The sequence below is a fragment of the Lineus longissimus genome, chromosome 12 (genome assembly GCF_910592395.1).
Source record: "Lineus longissimus chromosome 12, tnLinLong1.2, whole genome shotgun sequence".
NCBI classification, from domain to species: Eukaryota; Metazoa; Nemertea; class Pilidiophora; order Heteronemertea; family Lineidae; genus Lineus; species Lineus longissimus.
The window spans coordinates 1964192-1986846 of record NC_088319.1 but is presented as its reverse complement, the minus strand read 5'-3'; the positions used below and the strand labels follow the sequence as shown (position 1 = coordinate 1986846).

Sequence of the window (22655 nt, the reverse complement as noted above, 5' to 3'; positions counted from 1 at the left end):
CACAGATTCATCTCTAAGATTAGAATTCTTCATATTTTGATATCCTTCATGTTTGTCAGATTTTTCAAAACGAATATGTTCCAACTTCAGCAAAAAATCAAATTCATCAGGCATGCCATGCTTTGATGCCTCAAATGAACTTCCAACCCCAATAACCTCCACTTTTGTGATCTGTGGTAGTACCTCTTTTATAACTTGTCGCACCTTTTCTTTAACATATTTGACAAATTTTACATTATCGTGTCCTGTGATTGTCATTACAGACCCAATGTATGGTTGTTCTGAAATTTTGCACAAGTCAGGAATATTTGTAATATCAGAGCATTCTCCGGCAGTATGATCATCACTTTTGGTGTTACCAAGCTCAATTGCAGTAACTCCTGATGTCCAGCCTCGAAGGTATTTTGATGTCAAACTGCCTTCTTCACACTGATGCAAGTAGTCAGTCGGTGTCTTGTTTCGATAGTCCCTTGCATCCTTCCTAGGATCACTGTATTTCTCCATCAACAGGGCCACTACGTCCTCATTTCGATAGATCACAGCATAATGGAGACAGTTCCTGTCATCAACATCAGCCTGATATGGATCTAACCTATATTTTTCAATGAAAAATCCTATAAGATTGCAGTGTCCATTTATTGCAGCATGGTGCAAAACTGACTTCCGTGCTAAGTCTAATTCATGAACATCACAACCAGCTTCTAGAAGTTCATGTATTGTCTCTTCATTCCCAATCTCTACGGCGTAGTGGAGTGAACTCTTTCCAAAGTGATCTTTGTGATTAACCTTGAATCCATCACATGTTGTTAAATGTTGAATGTATTCATGGCAGCCGAGTTGTCCGGCAACATTAAGTAAGGTCCTCCCGTAATTGCCACAAGCACGGTAGACTGATGAATTGCGGCACATAATCTTCAGCATACCAATATCGGTTTCCAGTAATAAAGAGTGTAATATCGAGAGTGCACCAGGGTCAGCTAAATCAGTTTTGTTCATTAGTTCATTTATGATTTGTATGTATCTATCTTCTACTGCCAGATGAATAGGTATCACACCACGGTTGTTCTTAAGATTCACATTAGCCCCCTTTAGTATGAGTCCCACAACTACTTGTAAATCCCCTCTTCTAGTTGCTTGATGCAAGGGTGTGACATTGTTAGTGTCCTTGGCATTAACATCAGCCCCAGCATCTATCAATATCTTGACAGTATCAGAATGACCTTCCCGTGCTGATGCAAGCAAGGGTGTGTCATTCATAGTGCCCTTTGCATTAACATCAGCCCCAGCATCTATCAATATCTTGACAGTATCAGAATGACCTCCCCATGCTGATGCAAGCAAGGGTGTGACATTGTCAGTGTTCTTGGCATTAACATCAGCCCCAGCATCTATCAATATCTTGACAGTATCAGAATGACCTCCCCATGCTAATACAAGCAAGGGTGTGACATTGTCAGTGTCCTTGGCATTAACATCAGCCCCAGCATCTATCAATATCTTGACAGTATCTGGACGACCTTTCTCTGCTAATTCAAGAAAGTCTCTATTAACAGTCTCCAAATCAATTTTAACTCCATCTCCAGTTACCACAGCTTTATGTTTCCTGTGACCCTGTCCTGTTCCAGTTCCATCGACTTTGGCGTCATGACCCTCCTGCTTGTCTGCTCCAAGTCCACTCTGTCCTCGTTGATTTTCTTCCATGTTCGAAGCAAGCTTGTCGTTTCTATTCTCGAGTTTGCGCTTTCTGGAACCAGCTTCACTGTCTCCTGGGCTTTTCTTTTCATCTGCATGCCGTTTTAACCTGCAAGATGATGATATACACATGTACTGCAAAGTTCCCAGGCGAAGATTGATGAAAGATTTGGCAATAAATGACCACGGGGGGGGGGGGTAAAACTATGAAAAGAATAAGAGGGTCATTTATTCAAGGTTTCGGTTCAAAACTCTCAATATATCTGTAGGTTGTATTGTCAGTTTCCTCCTGTGCACAAATTATAACCGACATTATGAACTATATTCATTTGCTGGCGAAATCAATTATCTTAACCGGTTTGATCTTAATTCAAGTGCAGAAAGTTTCTCTGAACAAAATAAATCAATGAAATTGTTGAAATGCGACATAAGAAACAAAGACACTGCACACTCCTCAGTGACAGTGTTCTTCCCCACCATTAATAACTTCATAATTTTTAATAATTTCACTTTTGAAGCAAAAGGAATTCCCAAACCTTTACATCAACGTGGGAAAATCTACTTAAAGGCCATAACTCCAGGTATTTTGCCATTTTCTGCTGAAGACGATTTCAAAAGTGTACCTAACACTTTATACAATACAGAAAACCCAATGCAATTGGCTCCATCCATTTTGAAGATATAGCCATTTATGTGTTTGACAACTTGATTACCTAATCAGGCCAGCAACTGGCTTGTTAGAGCCAGGCGGCGGGTTCAGCAAAAGTTGTGATGTAGATCAGGCTATTGCCCTACTTGGGAGGACAAATATCAATGAATGCTCTTAAAATTGATATATGAAGTCTGTTTTTCATTGACATTCGATATACCCTATAATAAGGTAAGGCAATACAGACAAATTTATACCATTATAGTAAGAAATCAAACATCAGTCTGATCTATGTCAGTAAACTTGCCGCCTGACTTCACTTAGATACCTAACCAAGGCTGTTACATAACATGTAAACAAAACAGTTTTGCTTTATCTCTGGACTGGGTGCTTCAATTTTGATCAAACTTGATTTAATGCGGAGCTTTAAGTCTACTCTTTGAGGATCTGTACATGTCATGCAATCATAAAAGCAGGAGTCGTGGCCTTTAAGGATAGCAGTTTCGAGAGGAAATCAATGGGCTAAATTGGCATTAACATCAGCCCCAGAATCTATCAATATCTTGAAAGTATCAGAATGACCTTCCCGTGCTGATGCAAGCAAGGGTGTGACATTGTCAGTGTTCTTGGCATTAACATCAGCCCCAGCATCTATCAATATCTTGACAGTATCAGAATGACCTCCCGATGCTGATGCAAGCAAGGGTGTGACATTATAAGTGCCCTTGGCATTAACATCAGCCCCAGCATCTATCAATATCTTGACAGTATCAGAATGACCTCCCCGTGCTGATGCAAACAAGGGTGTGACATTGTTAGTGCCCTTTGCATCAACATCAGCCCCAGCATCTATCAATATCTTGACAGTATCAGAATGACCTTCCGATGCTGATGCAAGCAAGGGTGTGTCATTGTTAGTGCCCTTTGCATCAACATCAGCCCCAGCATCTATCAATATCTTGACAGTATCAGAATGACCTCCCCATGCTGATGCAAGCAAGGGTGTGTCTTTGTCAGAGTCCTTGTCATTAACATCAGCCCCAGCATCTATCAATATCTTGACAGTATCAGAATGACCTCCCCATGCTGATGCAAGCAAGGGTGTGTCATTGTAAGAGTCCTTGGCATTAACATCAGCCCCAGCATCTATCAATATCTTGACAGTATCAGAATGACCTCCCCATGCTGATGCAAGCAAGGGTGTGACATTGTTAGTGTCCTTGGCATCAACATCAGCCCCAGCATCTATCAATATCTTGGCAGTATCAGAATAACCTCCCGATGCTGATGCAAGCAAGGGTGTGTCATTGTCAGTGTCCTTGGCATCAACATCAGCCCCAGCATCTATCAATATCTTGACAGTATCAGAATGACCTCTCCGTGCTGATGCAAACAAGGGTGTGACATTATAAGTGCCCTTGGCATTAACATCAGCCCCAGCATCTATCAATATCTTGACAGTATCAGAATGACCTCCCAATGCTGATGCAAGCAAGGCAGTGACATTGTTAGTGCCCTTTGCATCAACATCAGCCCCAGCATCTATCAATATCTTGCCAGTATCAGAATGACCTAACAATGCTGATGCAAGCAAGGGTGTGACATTGTTAGTGCCCTTTGCATCAACATCAGCCCCAGCATCTATCAATATCTTGACAGTATCAGAATGACCTCCCAATGCTAATACAAGCAAGGGTGTGACATTGTAAGTGTTCTTGGCATCAACATCAGCCCCAGCATCTATCAATATCTTGACAGTATCAGAATGACCTTCCCGTGCTAATACAAGCAAGGGTGTGTCACTGTTAGTGGTCTTGGCATCAACATCAGCCCCAGCATCTATCAATATCTTGACAGTATCAGAATGACCTTCCCGTGCTGATTTATGCAAGGGTGTGACATTGTTAGTGCTCTTGGCATTAACATGAGCCCCAGCATCTATCAATATCTTGACAGTATCAGAATGACCTTCCCGTGCTGATTTATGCAAGGGTGTGACATTGTTAGTGTCCTTGGCATCAACATCAGCCCCAGCATCTATCAATATCTTGACAGTATCAGAATGACCTTCCCGTGCTGATTTATGCAAGGGTGTGACATTGTTAGTGCTCTTGGCATTAACATGAGCCCCAGCATCTATCAATATCTTGACAGTATCAGAATGACCTTCCCGTGCTGATTTATGCAAGGGTGTGTCATTGTCAGTGTCCTTGGCATTAACATCAGCCCCAGCATCTATCAATATCTTGACAGTATCAGAATGACCTCCCAATGCTAATACAAGCAAGGGTGTGACATTGTAAGTGTTCTTGGCATCAACATCAGCCCCAGCATCTATCAATATCTTGACAGTATCAGAATGACCTCTCCATGCTGATACAAGCAAGGGTGTGTCATTGTTAGTGCTCTTGGCATTAATATCAGCCCCAGCATCTATCAATATCTTGACAGTATCAGAATGACCTCTCCATGCTGATACAAGCAAGGGTGTGTCATTGTTAGTGCTCTTGGCATTAATATCAGCCCCAGCATCTATCAATATCTTGACAGTATCAGAATGACCTCCCCGTGCTGATGCAAGCAAGGGTGTGTCATTGTCAGTGTTCTTTGCATTAACATCAGTCCCAGCATCTATCAATATCTTGACAGTATCAGAATGACCTCCCCGTGCTGATGCAAGCAAGGGTGTGTCATTGTCAGTGTTCTTTGCATTAACATCAGCCCCAGCATCTATCAATATCTTGACATTATCAGAATGACCTCCCAATGCTGATGCAAGCAAGGGTGTGTCATTGTTAGTGCCCTTTGCATCAACATCAGCCCCAGCATCTATCAATATCTTGACAGTATCAGAATGACCTTCCCGTGCTGATTTATGCAAGGGTGTGTCTCTGTAAGGTTTCTTGGCATTAACATCAGCCCTAGCATCTATCAATATCTTGACAGTATCAGAATGACCTCCCTGTGCTGATGCAAGCAAGGGTGTGACATTGTCAGTGTTCTTGGCATCAACATCAGCCCCAGCATCTATCAATATCTTGACAGTATCAGAATGACCTCCCCGTGCTGATACAAGCAAGGGTGTGTCATTGTCAGTGTTCTTGGCATCAACATCAGCCCCAGCATCTATCAATATCTTGCCAGTATCAGAATGACCTCCCAATGCTGATGCAAGCAAGGGTGTGACATTGTTAGTGCCCTTTGCATCAACATCAGCCCCAGCATCTATCAATATCTTGACAGTATCAGAATGACCTCCCAATGCTGATGCAAGCAAGGGTGTGACATTGTTAGTGCCCTTTGCATCAACATCAGCCCCAGCATCTATCAATATCTTGACAGTATCAGAATGACCTCCCCGTGCTGATACAAGCAAGGGTGTGTCATTGTAAGTGTTCTTGGCATTAACATCAGCCCCAGCATCTATCAATATCTTGACAGTATCAGAATGACCTACCGATGCTGAATAATGCAAGGGTGTGTCATTGTTAGTGGTCTTGGCATTAACATCTGCCCCAGCATCTATCAATATCTTGACAGTATCAGAATGACCTCCCGATGCTGATGCAAGCAAGGGTGTGACATTGTTAATGTCCTTGGCATCAACATCAGCCCCAGCATCTATCAATATCTTTACAGTATCAGAATGACCTCCAGATGCTGATGCAAGCAAGAGTATATCATTGTTAATGTCCTTGGCATTAACATCAGCCCCAGCATCTATCAATATCTTGACAGTATCTGGACGACCTTTCTCTGCTAATTCAAGAAAGGCTCTATTAACAGTCTCCAAATCAATTTTAACTCCATCTCCAGTTACCACAGCTTTATGTTTCCTGTGACCCTGTCCTGTTCCAGTTCCATCGACTTTGGCGTCATGACCCTCCTGCTTGTCTGCTCCAAGTCCACTCTGTCCTCGTTGATTTTCTTCCATGTTCGAAGCAAGCTTGTCGTTTCTATTCTCGAGTTTGCGCTTTCTGGAACCAGCTTCACTGTCTCCTGGGCTTTTCTTTTCATTCGCATGCCGTTTTAACCTGCAAGATGATGATATACTGCAAAGTTCCCAGCCGAAGATTGATGAAAGATTTGGCAATAAATGACCACGGGGGGGGGGGGGGGGTAAAACTATGAAAAGAATAAGAGGGTCATTTATTCAAGGTTTCGGTTCAAAACTCTCAATATATCTGTAGGTTGTATTGGCAGTTTTCTCCTGTGCACAAATTATAACCGACATTATGAACTATATTCATTTGCTGGCGAAATCAATTATCTTAACCGGTTTGATCTTAATTCAAGTGCAGAAAGTTTCTCTGAACAAAATAAATCAATGAAATTGTTGAAATGCGACATAAGAAACAAAGACACTGCACACTCCTCAGTGTTCTTCCCCACCATTAATAATTTCATAATTTTTAATAATTTCACTTTTGAAGCAAAAGGAATTCCCAAACTTTTACATCAACATGGGAAAATCTACTTAAGGATAGCAGTTTCAAGAGAAAATCATTTGGCTAAATTCACTCGTACCCATATTAGATTTGGTTTTAAAGGGACAATATAGGCAGCAGCTAGGTAGGCAAGATAGAGGTCTCTCACATCTCACAGAAATGATTCGCGCTTGTACAAGGAATATATTTAGTGCTGAATCTGACATGACCCAGGACCATTACTGTGTATATTTAATAGTCACCTGAAGATGACCAAATTAGCCCCTCTGCTCCTGCCTATAGTCCCCCTTTAACATTATCACTAAACGTTGTCTGTACAGAACCAATGCTTACAGTAATCCCTGGGCTACTTACAGCTTTGCCTAAACACTCCCCTTTAAGATATTTTGACCCAAAACAACTTGAAACTTGATCAAGTTGGTACCAGGTGAAACGAAAAAAAATAACCTACTTCTGTATCCATAAACTCCTATAATATCGACAAAACATTGGACAAATTGCGGCCAAATGGAGCTGATATCAGTATTTTTTGTTTTCAGTTTGTTTTATCTTATTAATACCAGCATTTCTGATCGTTCAAAGGCCATTAACATATTTCATCACTAAGGCACCCCAGCAGGTTCAATAAGGTGTCGTTTATACAAAAGCCCAGAAAGCTAACTCCAGAATTGTAATTCAATATTCGAAAATCAAGATTTGAAATACCAAATTATAAATTCCTAGTTTGATCACATCATCATGTCTCACCCTTCAGATCAAAGCGGACCAGTCAGGTCATGTTTTCAAAAACTGATATTAGTGATAAAAAGTTATTGTGACAAAAGGATTTTTATATATTCAAGTCGGGGGGGGGGGGGGGGGGGTCACTTAACCAATCTGGATAGACACATATGTGTCATGGTTTTGGCAGAGTGTGTTTATCCCTGTGATCATGTCAGACCATTGAACCTCTGTCACATGGTGTCACAGACATGACAGACTTGAGATTGTGTAAAAATTGCCACAAGTTCTAACTGCGATATTAGACAGTCTGGTCTGCTGCATTAAAGGAACCCTGTAGCGCAACGCTTATAAAAATGAGGAGTTTTGAACGGCCCAGTTAAAACCTAAGGCTGGAATAAGCTTCCGTTCATAAATATCAGCAGTTTCAAGTTCCCCTCTGCTAGTTGTTTATGTGAGCTGGACATCAGGGTAACGTTGTATAACGTTGCATAACATTACTGACTCCAGTCAATGAAGTGCATAAGAGGTAATCACTAATTTAGTTATTTTTACTATGTTCAGCTAGTTTTAATACAGACTTAAGTCACGACTGGATCTCTTTAAGGGCTCTCTTGCAAGGCAATGCTGTCAACTGACCAACCTCAACCCAATATGGTCACCAGACTGCGATTGCAAATTTAGGGAATATTAAGCCTCACGAAGGATACAGACAAAAACATGTAATAACCTTTGACTATCCATTTGAGCTCCATCATATATGGGGGAGTTTCGGTCCACATTGGCACATATCTTGATGGGTGTGATACATAATTGGGTTGTCTGTCTTTTATTTGCTTTGTGAAGTGGTTTTTGCTGTGATCTTACCACAATACTTCAAGGGTAAAATAAGTGCTCACTGTCAACAAGGTTATGCATCAACCTGTGAAAACGTGACAGTGACAAATATGAATGCTGAGAAAAATAACAAAGTCATCATAGTTGCACTTTGTGCCTTCAATGTCAAAGAGATGACCTTTAAGGACAAAGGCACTGTCTGTGGTTATTGCCAAATCAGTTGTCTCTGCAGATTGTGTTAATGAGATACTTGACATCTGTGGCCAGGTTTGGGCATGATCCGGAGATAATAAATAATTGACTATCAGGTGGTGGGGAAGGGGGGGGGCCCTCTTGAACTTTTACATTCTTAGTGGAAACAGCACCTTTCAAATTTGATTTCACTTACTTACTCAGTACTTACTTACTTATAGATGTTAATATTCTACCATCTAATAAAAGTGGTGACTAAATAATGATGAAAATTCTGATATTTGACCATTTGGCAACGTTCTTGTCCAAATTTATGCGCGGAAATATGGACAACTGCTCAGTTGTATGAAGAATGCAGACACGTTGCTGTTGGATGGGTATTTGCAAGCGTCGTGTTTGATTCCCTTAACGCACCACATGAGATAAACATGATTAAGTCGTTTGCTATGATTTGTTTATAGCTTCATGAAATCTATACAATAAAAGGAGAAAGTGGTGAGGTTTGTCCGGAGTGTTCTCGAAATTGGGAGGGAAGAGGTTGTTTTTCGTAGTAGGAAGTCATCTATGGTTATATGTGGAATGTTGTTTTAATTATATGTAAACTTGGAATTGCTTGGAAGACGAATTTGACCAGGAAATCCGAGCCAAGATGTATACATCAATACATTGAATTTCGTCAGTGGTATTGGGGACTTCCAAAATTGGCATGCATTACAGGAAACAAATCCCCTCAATACCCCGTCCACAGAACGGGTACTATGCTAGTACTCAATATGAACAAATACGAAGTATTCAAATACTGCCGTCATATGCATTGTGATATTTCAAATACGTACACTTGTGATAAGATGATTTAATCTGTAAAATACTGTCATTATTTGCTTTTACTGAAATAGTTCTTATGATTGCTCAAATCAAATTGGGTCATGGGGTTGTATACATTAATGCAAATTATAAATGATAGCAAGTTGTAAAACACAGTTAAGCTGAGAATGGCATGAACAAGGTGAAGAAAGTAATGACTTCCTCCTCAAACTGACCTCGAGGAATAAAATTAGTAGCTGAATGAATAAGTAACTACTGCTTGTCAAAATGAAATTCTAAATTCCCAGAAAAAAATCAATTGTTCTACTAAAAGCGCTAAATAAAAGAGCAGAGGTGTTTAGAACAAATTGAAATTGTTTCTTTTTCTGCTGAAGAGGGTCAAGAATATAAAGGGAACAATTGAACAAAGAAGTATAGAAACACTTGAAGTGGGACAAAATTACTCGGTAATGGGGGGTTAACTGCCAAATATTGCCAAAGGTTCAGTGGGATAATTTCTTGACCTAATGCTTGAGGCATTTAACTCGGAAAAACCCAGACTTAAAAAATCAGACTTGGGCAACGATTAAGCGTGTGTTTGATAGGAAAAGGAGCCCGAAATTAATGCGTGCGTTATTTGAATCCCTTGTCAGGTCAAAATTGGAATATAATTCCGTTTCTTGGGATCATATCACGAGGGAAAACTTGGTCAAGCTAGAAAGGGTTCAACGCAGAGCCACAAGGCATATGTTAGGTGGAGAACTAAGTTACAAAGAGAGGCTCTCTGTTATGTCTATGTTACCTTTGTCTTACAGGCGGGAGACGGCTGACCTCAATTTTGTGCACAATTGCTTTATCGGTAAAATCGATTTGGACACTTCAAAATATATATCTTTTAGAGAAAGGAGGGGTGACCCACTTCTTATACCTGGTGCTAGATGTAGAACGGAGACATATTGCCGGTCGTTTTTTAATCGTGTGGAGGGCACGTGGAATGCCCTGCCTATGAGTGTGCGTTGTGCGGCGAGTCCTAACGCCTGTAAGCGATCCGTCAGGGACTTTTATGAAAGCCAGCTGATGGAGCGTTTTGACCCGGACAACGCGTGCTCATGGGTTGGGCGTTGCAGGTGTCCTTTTTGCCGCTATTAAAAGAATGCTTTTACATGTTTTATTAAAATTATTATACTCTTTTAGGGGTCCCGTGAATGGGTCTTAATTGACCCTTTGGCGCTCCCTTTTGGGCACCTAGTTTTACTGTTATTTCGACCATATGTTTTATTTGTATTTTCATCACTGTTGTTTTACTATGTATATAATTTTATGTTGGTTCTCAATAAAGTTGTTGAAATTGAAATTGAAATTGAAATTGGAAAAACCCAGACCAGTTATCTATATCCCAAAGACAGGCCATAATCAATTTACAAAATGAAATTGTCCAGGGACCATGTGCTCACCTCAGGTAATGTTAGTGGGTGTATTCTGCAGTGGATATGGGGAAACAGTTTTGGTCATTACAGTCAATTTTGCAATCATAGAGGAAGTGGTGTGGTAGTGCAGCTTTTATGGAGAATTTAAAGATTTTATCGAATTTTCAGGATTGCCACCTAACGGCCATATCCACATAATGTTCATGAGATTCAGGGTTATTGTAGAGTGTACATGAACATGTCACATGGAAATTAACTGACATCTGTTGAACAGTTGAAGAGTAATAGGACTTGGTTGAATTTTCAAGATGGCAGCCTGGAGGCCATATTCACATATTGTTCATGAGATTCAGGGTTATTGTAGAGTGTCCATGAACATGTCACATGGAAATTAACTGACATCTGTTGAACAGTTGAAGAGTAATAGGACTTGGTTGAATTTTCAAGATGGCAGCCTGGAGGCCATATTCACATATTGTTCATGAGATTCAGGGTTATTGTAGAGTGTACATGAACATGTCACATGGAAATTAGTTGACATCTGTTGAACAGTTAAAGAGTAATAGGACTTGGTTGAATTTTCAAGATGGCAGCCTGGAGGCCATATACTTATTATTGTTCATGAGATTCAGGGTTATTGTAGAGTGTACATGAACATGTCACATGGAAATTAGTTGACATCTGTTCAACAGTTAAAGAGTAATAGGACTTGGTTGAATTTTCAAGATTGCGGCCTGGAGGCCATATTTGTCATCAGATTTAACTGAAAATTGAGGATATTGTAAAGACAAGATACACAATCACCTGAAATTTGGTTGCAATCCGAAAGTGGGTTTCAGAGAAATAGGACTTTGTTTAATTTTCAAGATGGCCTCCTTGCGGCCATATTGGTTATTATATTGACTGAAATTCAAAGATGCTGTAGAGAGTACATACATATAAAATTACATGACATTTAGTTCCAATCCGATCATTTGTTTCAGAGTAAACGACATTGTTAAATTTTCAAGATGGCTGCCTGGTGGCCATATTTGATGTCCGAGCATGACAAATTTTTGGGTCACTAGATACATATCCACACATGTTTAAAACCTACTAGCTCAAATAGAAATGAAACATGCAACCAAACGGTGATTAAGCGAACTTTGATCTCTGCGACCTTAAAAGTAGGTCAAATCGAAAACCTGTACAATATGTGACGTATCCTTGCTAGTAGTACATACAAAAATATTTCAATTCTTAGAACCCTTGCAGTATGGGATTAAGATGAACTGACATTTTGATCAGTGTTTTGGGGGGGGGGGGGGGGCTTAAAACTGTGAAAAGAAAAAGAGGGTCATTTATTCAAGGTTACTGTTCAAAACTCTCAATATATCTGTGGGTTGTATTGGCAGTTTTCTACTGTGCACAGGTTATAACTGACATTATGAACCATATTCATTTGCTGGCGAAATCAATTATCTTAACCGGGTTTGATTTTCACAAATTAATCAATGAAATTGTTGAAATGCGACATAAGAAACAAAGACACTGCACACTCCTCAGTGTTCTTCCCCACCATTAATAATTTCATAATATGATTGCACTTTTGAAGCAAAAGAAATTCCCAAACTTTTACATCAACATGGGAAAATCAACTTAAGGACAGCAGTTTCAAGAGAAAATCATTGGGCTAAATTCACTTGTACCCATATTAGATTTGGCTTTAAAGGGACAATATAGGCAGCAGCTAGGTAGGCAAGATAAAGTTACATTAAGTCGCCAATAGAGGTCTCTCATATCTCACAGAAATGATTCGCGCTTGTACGAGGAATACATTTAGTGCTGAATCTGACATGACCCAGGACCAATACTGTGTATATTTAATAGTCACCTGAAAATGACCAAATTAGCCCCTCTGCTCCTGCCTATCGTCCCCCTTTAACGTTACCACTAAACGTTGTCTGTACAGTACCTGGGCTACTTACAGCTTTGCCTAAACACGCCCTTTAAGATATTTTGACCCAAAACAACAACTTGAAACTTGATCAAGTTGGTACCAGGTGACACGAAAAAAACAACCTACTTCTGCTATCGCATGAATTCATATAATATCGATAAAAAATTGGACCAATTTTTTGTTTTCAATTTGTTTTATCTTATATCTGCATTTCTGATCGTGCAAAGGCCAGTGACATATTTCCAGACTTAGGTACCCCAGCAGGTTCAATAAGGTGTCGTTTATACTAAAGCCCAGAAAGCATACTCCAGATTTGTAGTTCGAGATTCAAAATCAAGATTTGAAATAACAAACTTCAAAATTCCTGGTTTGATCACATCACCATGTCTTACCCTTCAGATCAATGCAGACCAGTCAGATCATGTTTCGAAAAACTGATAAAAAATTATTGTGACAAAAGGTTATTTTCATATATTCAAGTCTAGTCTGAAACACTTGAAGTGGGGAAAAATTACTCAAAGAAGTATAGAAACACTTGAAGTGGGACAGAATTACTCGGTAATGGGGGGTTAACTGCCAAATATTGCCAAAGGTTCAGTGGGATAATTTCTTGACCTAATGCTTGAGGCATTTAACTCGGAAAAACCCAGACCACTTATCTATATCCCAAAGACAGGCCATAATCAATTTACAAAATGAAATTGTCCAGGGACCATGTGCTCACCTCAGGTAATGTTAGTGGGTGTATTCTGCAGTGGATATGGGGAAACAGTTTTGGTCATTAAAGTCAATTTTGCAATCATAGAGGAAGTGGTGTGGTAGTGCAGCTTTTATGGAGAATTTAAAAAATTTATCGAATTTTCAAGATTGCCACCTAACGGCCATATGCACATATTGTTCATGAGATTCAGGGTTATTGTAGAGTGTACATGAACATGTCACATGGAAATTAGTTGACATCTGTTCAACAGTTAAAGAGTAATAGGACTTGGTTGAATTTTCAAGATGGCAGCCTGGAGGCCATATTTGTCTTCAGATTTAACTGAAAATTGAGGATATTGTAAAGAGAACTAAGATACACATTCACCTGAAATTTGGTTGCAATCCGAATATGAGTTTTAGAGAAATAGGACTTTGTTTAATTTTGAAGATGGCCTCCTGGCGGCCATATTGGTTATCATATTGACTGAAATTCAGGGATGCTGTAGAGAGTACATACATATAAAATTACATGAAATTTGGTTCCAATCAGATCATTAGTTTCAGAGTAGAAGGACATTGTTTACTTTTCAAGATGGCTGCCTGGTAGCCATATTTGATGTCGAGACAAGACCACTAATGAATATTCATAGGTTGGAGGGTCGAGGCCTATTAATTAGACGAGTGCATGTTTTTAACTCTCAAGTACATATTTGGAGAGGCATTGAAAAAATATTTGTTGTGGCAAGTCTACAGATATAAAGAAATTATTTGATGAAAAAATTAATTTCGAATTTTGCTAATTTGGTAATAGGGGGCGTGTTTTGAGATTTTTCTGCCAGTTGGCTGAAAAGAGTGGACATATCAATGTCTGTCTAATTTGTCGATTATCAAAAAATTTCCGTGGTCAACTACCAGTTTATTTTTCACCATTTACTTGCCCCACTGTCCTGAATATCATATCAAAATTTCAAATTCACAACCATATACGCAGTATTTGATGCGTCGCGGTCAAACATTGACAATTTAACTGCTGAAAGGCTTAAAAAATCAATTGTGGTCTTGTCTCTGTCTGAGCATGACAAATTTTAGATGGTAGATTTACAAATATACATATTGCGATTTGTGATCTGGTATATTTTATTATACAAAATGAAAAATATACCTGGTAAAGTATTTACTCAACTGGTCCTTTAAAAATGGAAAGTAATCTGTGAGATATCAGTGAATTTTGATTTTGACAAAGCACTTTATAACTTGATTTTAAGAACTATTGGGCTCATTGGTTGATGGGTAATTTTTTAAACTGGTTCTTTCGAAATGGAAAAATATCCCTATTTTATTAGTTCATTATTTATTTTGAGAAAGCATTCAACTCGATTGGTGGGGAATTTTTCCAATTAGTCGTTTAGAAATGGAAAACAAATCTGTGAGATGTCTGTAATCATTTATTTTGAGAAACTATTTGGCTTGGTTTATTGGTAATTTTTGCAACTGGTCCTTTAGAAATGGCAAAATATCCCCAGTATGTAGTACAATTTTTATTTTGAGAAGGCATTTAACTTGATCGGTGGGGAATTTTTGCAACTCAGCCCATAGAAATTAAGAAATATCCAAGAGATATTAGTTGATATTGATTTTGGAAGAGTATCTAACTGAATTGGTTGGGAATTTTTGCAACTGATCCTTTAGAAATGGCAAAAAATCTGTGAGATATTTGTAAACTTTGACTATGACAAAGCAGTTAACTTGATTTTGAGACCTATTTGGCTTGGTTGATTGGTAATTTCTGCAACTCGTCCTTTAGAAGTGGAAAAATATCCCTAGTTTATCAGTACAATTTTTATTTTGAGGAAGCATTTAACTCGATTGGTTGGGAATTTTTCCAATCGATCCTTTAGAAATGGTAAGAAATCAGTGATATTGATTTTGAGAAACTATTTGGCTCGTTAGGTTGGTTATTTGTGCAACTTGTCCTTGAAAAAAGGGATATTTGTTTTTCCTTGAGAAAAGTGATTAAAACGTTTTATTAGGCGTGAGTGGTGGTGTGTAGCGAGAGTTGCACGACACCCTGGCTGATGGAATTTTGGGGGGGGGGCTACAAACCCTAGTGCAAGGGCCGGGGTCATGTGCTTAGCATCGTGGTCACAACAGTTGAGCATCAACCTTGTGATCAGGCGGCGGTCCCGTCTTCGATACCTGGCCGGAGCCATTTTGTAACTCTCAACTGACCTGAAAAGTCCTTGTGTGCGCTAGATTGTGGCTGCCCTTGGTTCTCCAGAAAGGTCTCTGGACAGGCTAGATGACAATGTGTGCGATTTTAGAGCAGTTTCATACAGTAAACAGTACAGTGACAAGCAATATATAAAACTCTCTATCAAAAACTCACTATTCTCATGTCTTGGTGTTGAGCAGTTTTTTCAGTCCAATGCCTGTTGAAGTACAATCCATGAGGTCATTACGAGTGAGTACGTGCGAGGGTCCTCATGGGAACTGCATAGATGACCTGGCAGGGTTGAGCTCGACTCAGCTCAAACTTACTGAAAAATGAAGAAAAAAATTATTTATTGAGTAGCATGGAACCTCAGAAAACTGTAGAACTTAAATATTTCACAGCATTAATTTTTGGCGAATGAAGCATGATAGAAATAACTAGGCTGCAGAGTTGCAAGTAGGGGATACAGCTCAAACTGCTGACTGGTCCTTGTGACTGCTGGAATCCCTAGTGATGGTACACTAGAGAAAGGCCCCGGTCATGTGCTTACCTCCTCTCTTCTTGTGGTGTTGAGCAGATTTTCAGTCCTGCAGTGCCTGTTGATTCAGAGCCACGATGTCTTAATGAGTAAATGTGCGTTAGGGTCCTCTCAAGGAGTGTTAGTCTAAGTGTCGATGATCTGGCAGATTGAGAAAAAATTGTGTATTGAGTTGCGTGATGAATAATGATGGAACCTCAGACAACTGTAGAACTTAAATATTTTCACAGCGTTAATTTTTGGCGAATGGAGCATGATAGAATACCTAGGCTCAGCAACACAAGAGTGGCAAGTTTTGGATGCAGCTTAAAGTGCTGACGGGTCCCTGTGACTGCTGGATTCCCTAGTGATGGTACACTAGTGCAAGGCCCCGGGTCATGTGCTTACCTCCTCTCTTCTTGTGGTGTTGAGCAGATTTTCAGTCCTGCAGTGCCTGTTGATTCAGAGCCATGAGGTCTTTATGAGTAAGTGTGCGTTAGGGTCCTCTCAAGGAATGTTAGCCTAAGTGTGGATGATCTGGCAGATTGAGAAAAAATTGTGTATTGAGTTGCGTGATGAATAATAATGAAACCTCACACAACTGTAGAACTTAAATATTTTCACAGCATTAATTTTTGGCGAATGGAGCATGATAGAATACCTAGGCTCAGCAACACAAGAGTGGCAAATTTTGGATGCAGCTTAAAGTGATGACTGGTCCCTGTGACTGCTGGAATCCCTAGTGGTGGTACACTAGTGCAAGGCCCCGGGTCATGTGCTTACCTCCTCTCTTCTTATGGTGTTGACCAGATTTTCAGTCCTGCAGTGCCTGTTGATTCAGAGCCACGAGGTCTTAATGAGTAAGTGTGCGTGAGGGTCCTCTCAAGGAGTGTTAGCCTGAGTGTGGATGATCTGGCGGGTTGAGAAAAAAATTGTGTATTGAGTTGCGTGATGAATAATAATGGAACCTCACACAACTGTAGAACTTAAATATTTCCACAGCATTGCTTTTTGGCGAATGGAGCATGATAGAATACCTAGGCTCAGCAACACAAGAGTGGCAAATTTTGGATGCAGCTTAAAGTGATGACTGGTCCCTGTGACTGCTGGAATCCCTAGTGGTGGTACACTAGTGCAAGGCCCCGGGTCATGTGCTTACCTCCTCTCTTCTTATGGTGTTGAGCAGATTTTCAGTCCTGCAGTGCCTGTTGATTCAGAGCCACGATGTCTTCATGAGTAAGTGTGCGTGAGGGTCCTCTCAAGGAGTGTTAGCCTAAGTGTGGATGATCTGGCGGGTTGAGAAAAAAATTGTGTATTGAGTTGCGTGATAAATAACAATGGAACCTCACACAACTGTAGAACTTAAATATTTTCACAGCATTGCTTTTTGGCGAATGGAGAATGATAGAATACCTTGGCTCAGCAACACAAGAGCGGCAAATTTTGGATGCAGCTTAAAGTGATGACTGGTCCCTGTGACTGCTGGAACCCCTAGCGGTGGTACACTAGTACAAGGCCCCGGGTCATGTGCTTACCTCCTCCTTTCTTATGGTGTTGAGCAGATTTTCAGTCCTGCAGTGCCTGTTGATTCAGAGCCATGAGGTCTTTATGAGTGAGTGTGCGTGAGGGTCCTCTCAAGGAGTGTTAGCCTAAATGTCGATGATCTGGCGGGTTGAGCTCGACTGAACTCAAACTTGCTGAAAAATAAAGAAAAATTTCGTAAACATACACAATGTAAACCATGATGAAAACCTCTTTAGTTTAAGATTATAGCCGTCAAGGACATGACCCATTCCTGACAACCTAAAAGTCTTTGAATTTCAAGATGGCCACTATAAATAGTTCCAAAATTTCCAAATTATCTACTTACTTTAGACTAGGTGACTCCAAAAAGTAGCTGTTGGCAAGGAAAGTTCCGAATATTCTTTAATTTTCAAGTTGTTCGCTGTAATAGACCTACTGATTGTAATTGGGAATATCGTCGAGATCTTCCAGTAGCTGCCTCTCCCAAAGTGCCCCGGACAACATGACACATGCCCTATATAGCCAAGCCATTAAAAAGATCGATATTTTATCAGATTCAACCAAGTTCATGTTTGGATATGCTTGATATGTCATCAGCCCTAATTAGGCATAACTGTGAAGATTTATCTATCCAGGTGTATGAAAGTTTTTGACTTGTTAGCTCTGGTTTATAAGGAAACTTACTCTCACAAGCGTTCTGCTTTCACTGAACCTCTGGTCACACGATCTTCTCGGGAAGTTGTTTTCCTCTCTAGAAGGCATTGAATTTTCTTGAAAAGTCCTGGCCTGTATCCCCCTTAAAGTGGAGAAAAGATTGTCCAAAGAAATCAAGGAAGAAGTCATTTGAAGGAGAAGCTTATTTGCTGTTCTACATGGTTTAAGTGGTCTCTTAACACCTATAGAAATAGTGACATTGCTCAGGAAAGTCATCTAGTCATTTTTCAAAAAAAAACTTTTCCACTTTCCCCTTTTTCTCCCTTTCCCCAAATGCAACATGTTGATCCTTAGCCAGACCAGGGCACAAATCATCAACAATGTATCAGAGAACAATCTGTTTAAGCTTTACAAAAGTTTAATCTGGTGAGCACAATGGCCCATGGTCATTTCATCTGTTCATGGTTTGTTTTGTGTTGCAGGTTTGGTGCAGCATTGCGACCAAGGAGACCTACCATTTACAGTTAGTCAGTGATGCACACACACCAGCTCAGTATAGGTAAGTCAGGCCCAGTTATTCTCTCAGGCACAGTTAGTCACTCCAGCACTGTTAGTAAGTTATGCACAGTTGGCAAGCAGCAACAGTTAGTCAGTCAGGCTTTATAGTGAGTAAGCCAGGTTTAGGTAGTCAGTCAGGCACAGTTAGTCAGTCTGGCATCATTAGTCAGTCATGCTCAGTTAGTCAATCAGGCTCAGTTTATAGCATGATTAGTCAGTCAGGCTTAGTCAGTCAGTCAGGTTTAGATAGTCAGTCAGTCAGTCTGGAAAAGTAATAGTCAGTCATGCTCAGTTAGTCAGTCAGGCACAGTTAGTCAGTCTGCCACAGTTAAGCAGTCTAGCACAGTTAGCATGGTTGGTCAGTCAGGCACACCAAGCCAGTTAGGCTCATTTATCAGTCAGGCAAAGTCAGTTGGTCAGGCACTCCAAGCCAGTCAGGCGCAGTAAGTCAGTCAGGCACTCCAAGCCAGTCAGGCGCAGTAAGTCAGTCTGGCACCCCAAGCCAGTCAGGCGCAGTAAGTCAGTCTGGCACACCAAACCAGTCAGGCACTCCAAGACAGTCAGGCGCAGTAAGTCAGTCTGGCACACCAAACCAGTCAGGCACTCCAAGCCAGTCAGGTGCAGTAAGTCAGTCTGGCACAACAAGTCAGTCAGGCACACCAAGCCAGTTAGGCCCATTTATCAATCAGGCAAAGTCAGTCGGCCAGGCACACCAAGCCAGTCAGGTGTAGTAAGTCAGTCAGGCACTCCAAGCCAGTCAGGTGCAGTAAGTCAGTCAGGCACACCAAGCCAGTCAGGTGCAGTAAGTCAGTCAGGCACACCTAGCCAGTCAGGCACACCAAGCCAGTCAGGCACAATAAATCAGCAAATCTTATCAATATCCCTAATTTTCAGTCAAATCCCATGACAAATATGGCCGCCAGGCCGCCATCTTGGAAATCCTATTACTCCTTAACTGTTGAACAGTTGTCAACCAATTTCCATGTAACATGTACATTCTTCAATAGCCCTGAAATTCAGTCAACTTTATAACAAAAATGTTATACTTAGATGGTACCGGTAGTTTTCTTTTGTGCCATTGAGCCGAGAATAATAATATTATTCAATAGATTCAAAACTGGTGAAACTGGCCTGAAACTGTTCCCCCCAAATCCACTGCAAATGACATGCATAACATTACTCGAGGTGAGCACATGGTCCCTGGACCATTTCATTTGTTTTTGGCAATGTGTCTGCTGGCATATGATAAGTAATGGTTGAAAACCTAATCCGACAACACCTTTTTCCTTGGAAAAAATCTAACATACTTTCGTTTTTTTTCAGGGTGATTGGTTCGCTCTCCAATTCTAAAGAATTCGCACAACACTATAGCTGTCCGTCAGGAACCCCCATGAATCCTGTGAAAAAATGTGAGGTGTGGTGAGGTGGCGTGATACACGTGTATTATACTTGCGGTAAAGATGTAAAAAGGGGAAAGTGGAAAGAGGGAAGAGGGAAGTTGAAAATGGAAAAATATTGATATCTGAGGAAAGGCCAGGTGGTGATTTTCAGCAACGGGTAGCAGATGATCAATGATCGATTTTAAAACAAGCCTGACAAGTCAGCCTCTTGTAGCTACTTTTACTGCCAGTACCTTGGGTACAAAGCTTGAGCCTGCATTGTAGGCATTAGGGTTTTAAGAGTCGAGGGGATCAATGAAGGTTTATCTACCTGGGGGGGGGGGGGGGGGCAAGGACTCTTGTGGTTTGGCTCCCGCTGTTCAACCACTTCTAAGATGTTTCTTGGTTGTAATTGGGACGACGTAATGCCATGTATTCCGCCATACATCATGACGTCATTAGAAATTTGGGTCCATAGTACATGTAGCATGCCTCATGACACTTAGGATTGAAATATTGGTTCATTGTTGTGAAGTTAAAACTTCATCTCCTTTGCGGAGCAGGAGGAGGTGCTTTGCGGCAGACGTCATCAGCCCTTGGTGGTCAAATAGAAAAGTCAGAATTTGAGGACAGGTAGCCTGACAACTCGGCAAGAAAAATCTCAAGCTGAGTACTGCACTTAGGGTGTAAGGTGTTAGAAATGAGTATACCAAGGGATGGGGTCAGTGAAGGCCTATAAATCTTCACTACATATGGGGGAGGGGGATAGCTATTGGCAGCATGGTCATGTCAGCTGCTCATTACATTGGATGACTTGACTCGAATATGCTATGGGCGTGCAAGGTATAAGTGGTTTTAACAGCTCATGTTTTATTTGAACCCAGCTAGTAATTTTGTGCTAGGTTTCAGGGGTTTGGTCTTCGAAAACGAACAAATTCAAATTCACTATTGCAATGAAACTGTATGTCAATACCTGCAGCCTTTATCAAACCAAGGGATTATGAGTTTTCCCCGCAGATGAGCTATTCTTTTATTGCTCATCACAGCGATAATTGTCAGGTCAGAGTGACATAATTCGCACAGTGCTTTATAGAGCCTGTGTGTATTCTAATTTGTCGGTATGATTCTGCATGATGTCTGTTTGATGATTGTTAATGCCATTGGTGTACAATGTATTTACTAGTGGCACAGGAAATAAGAAATAAACAGTGCCGCTGAACAGTAACCAGACGTACAGAAAGATAAAAAATTTACCTGTCAAAGATATTTATTACAGTGTACATAACATCACAGTCGAAATTTTGTCTTCAATTCAATGCGTACTTTCATAACTGAAAAAGCCCAATTTTTGCCTGCATATTATTTCAGGGGATTTTGAGATTAAACTCGATTTGTGAGAAAAAAATGGCAAATATTTATTTTTTATTCGAAAAATAGAAAACCAAAGTAGGAACAGTGTGAATTTTTTGGAACATTTTGAAGTTTACAGTATTGATGTACACTCACATGAATGACTAAAAAAGAGAAAGTACATGTACTTGGTATCAGGAAAAAGATATTCAGGTTACTGTTTTGATTCAGAAGGTCTGTGCAGGTCGATGGGGGTAGATCGCTGTGGTTTTGCCATAAAGTAGTCTATGTTAATTTTGAAGAGTTGATATGAGTTGAAATAAATCTGCCAGGAAGGAACTTTGCCCTTTGTATAATTGGTCAAACCAATTTTGTTAATTGGATAGCGGATGAGGATGAAGTTTTATCTTTGTCAGTGGAAGGAAAAAATGAAAGTAAACCTCACATGACTATATTACAAGAGGTCCATGTATTGTGAATTAACCGTGTCAGCACACTTGATTCCATCCGGATTTCTTCGTTTCTCTGTTTCTCTGTTTATTAATACCCCTTGTCTCGGACAATATTAGGCCATTTCCCTGGATGCATACTTACTTCCTCAATTGGGAAACATGCGTTAGGAGAAGTCGTGTTGTAGAGGATGACATGATTCTTGTCGACAGTGAAAAATTTCCAATTATGGTATCTAGGTCATTCTACAGACGATATATTGATACTTATTCTTATAACTCGAAAAAGACTAGTGTTTTTATGCAAATTTCATTTTTATTTGTGTCGACATGTGACTTTTGGTGCTAGTCAGTGGGTGTATTAAAAAAAAAGTATTTTCAACTTTGGGGAAAAAGGTTTGTAGGTGAGCCCGCTATCCAAGTTACTAAATTTGTGTTGCCTTATATTAGATATATGAAATGTACATACAATTGTAGAAGTGGTTTGTACATATAGTGGAGTTATGAGAGTCACTGCTTGAACAGCACTAATGATGAATGCAAAGTTCTTGTGAAGAGGGAACTACAAATATGTACAGTAGCACCTCTCTATTAAGGACACC

General features: G+C 40.2%; 1 protein-coding gene and 2 long non-coding RNA genes across 3 annotated transcripts; all 3 read right to left on the bottom strand.

Annotated features, from left to right (window-relative positions):
* Window positions 1–1531: 1531 nt before the first annotated feature.
* On the bottom strand, window positions 1532–16259 carry LOC135496617 (uncharacterized). Its single transcript, XR_010448699.1, has 3 exons — window positions 16173–16259; window positions 15797–15947; window positions 1532–1801 (listed from the first exon to the last, which is right to left on the bottom strand). It is a non-coding gene; the product is annotated as an uncharacterized LOC135496617 (long non-coding RNA).
* On the bottom strand, window positions 1925–15620 carry LOC135497164 (ankyrin repeat domain-containing protein 17-like). Its single transcript, XM_064786910.1, has 4 exons — window positions 15514–15620; window positions 4904–6375; window positions 3306–4012; window positions 1925–1981 (listed from the first exon to the last, which is right to left on the bottom strand). Exons 1-4 carry the CDS (start codon window positions 15618–15620, stop codon window positions 1925–1927), a joined length of 2343 nt encoding a protein of 780 aa, XP_064642980.1.
* Window positions 16260–16275: 16 nt separating the features above from the next.
* On the bottom strand, window positions 16276–18147 carry LOC135496615 (uncharacterized). The gene is made up of 6 exons (XR_010448697.1): window positions 18010–18147; window positions 17675–17836; window positions 17299–17427; window positions 16923–17051; window positions 16548–16676; window positions 16276–16301 (listed from the first exon to the last, which is right to left on the bottom strand). It is a non-coding gene; the product is annotated as an uncharacterized LOC135496615 (long non-coding RNA).
* Between the last annotated feature and the right edge of the window lie 4508 nt (window positions 18148–22655).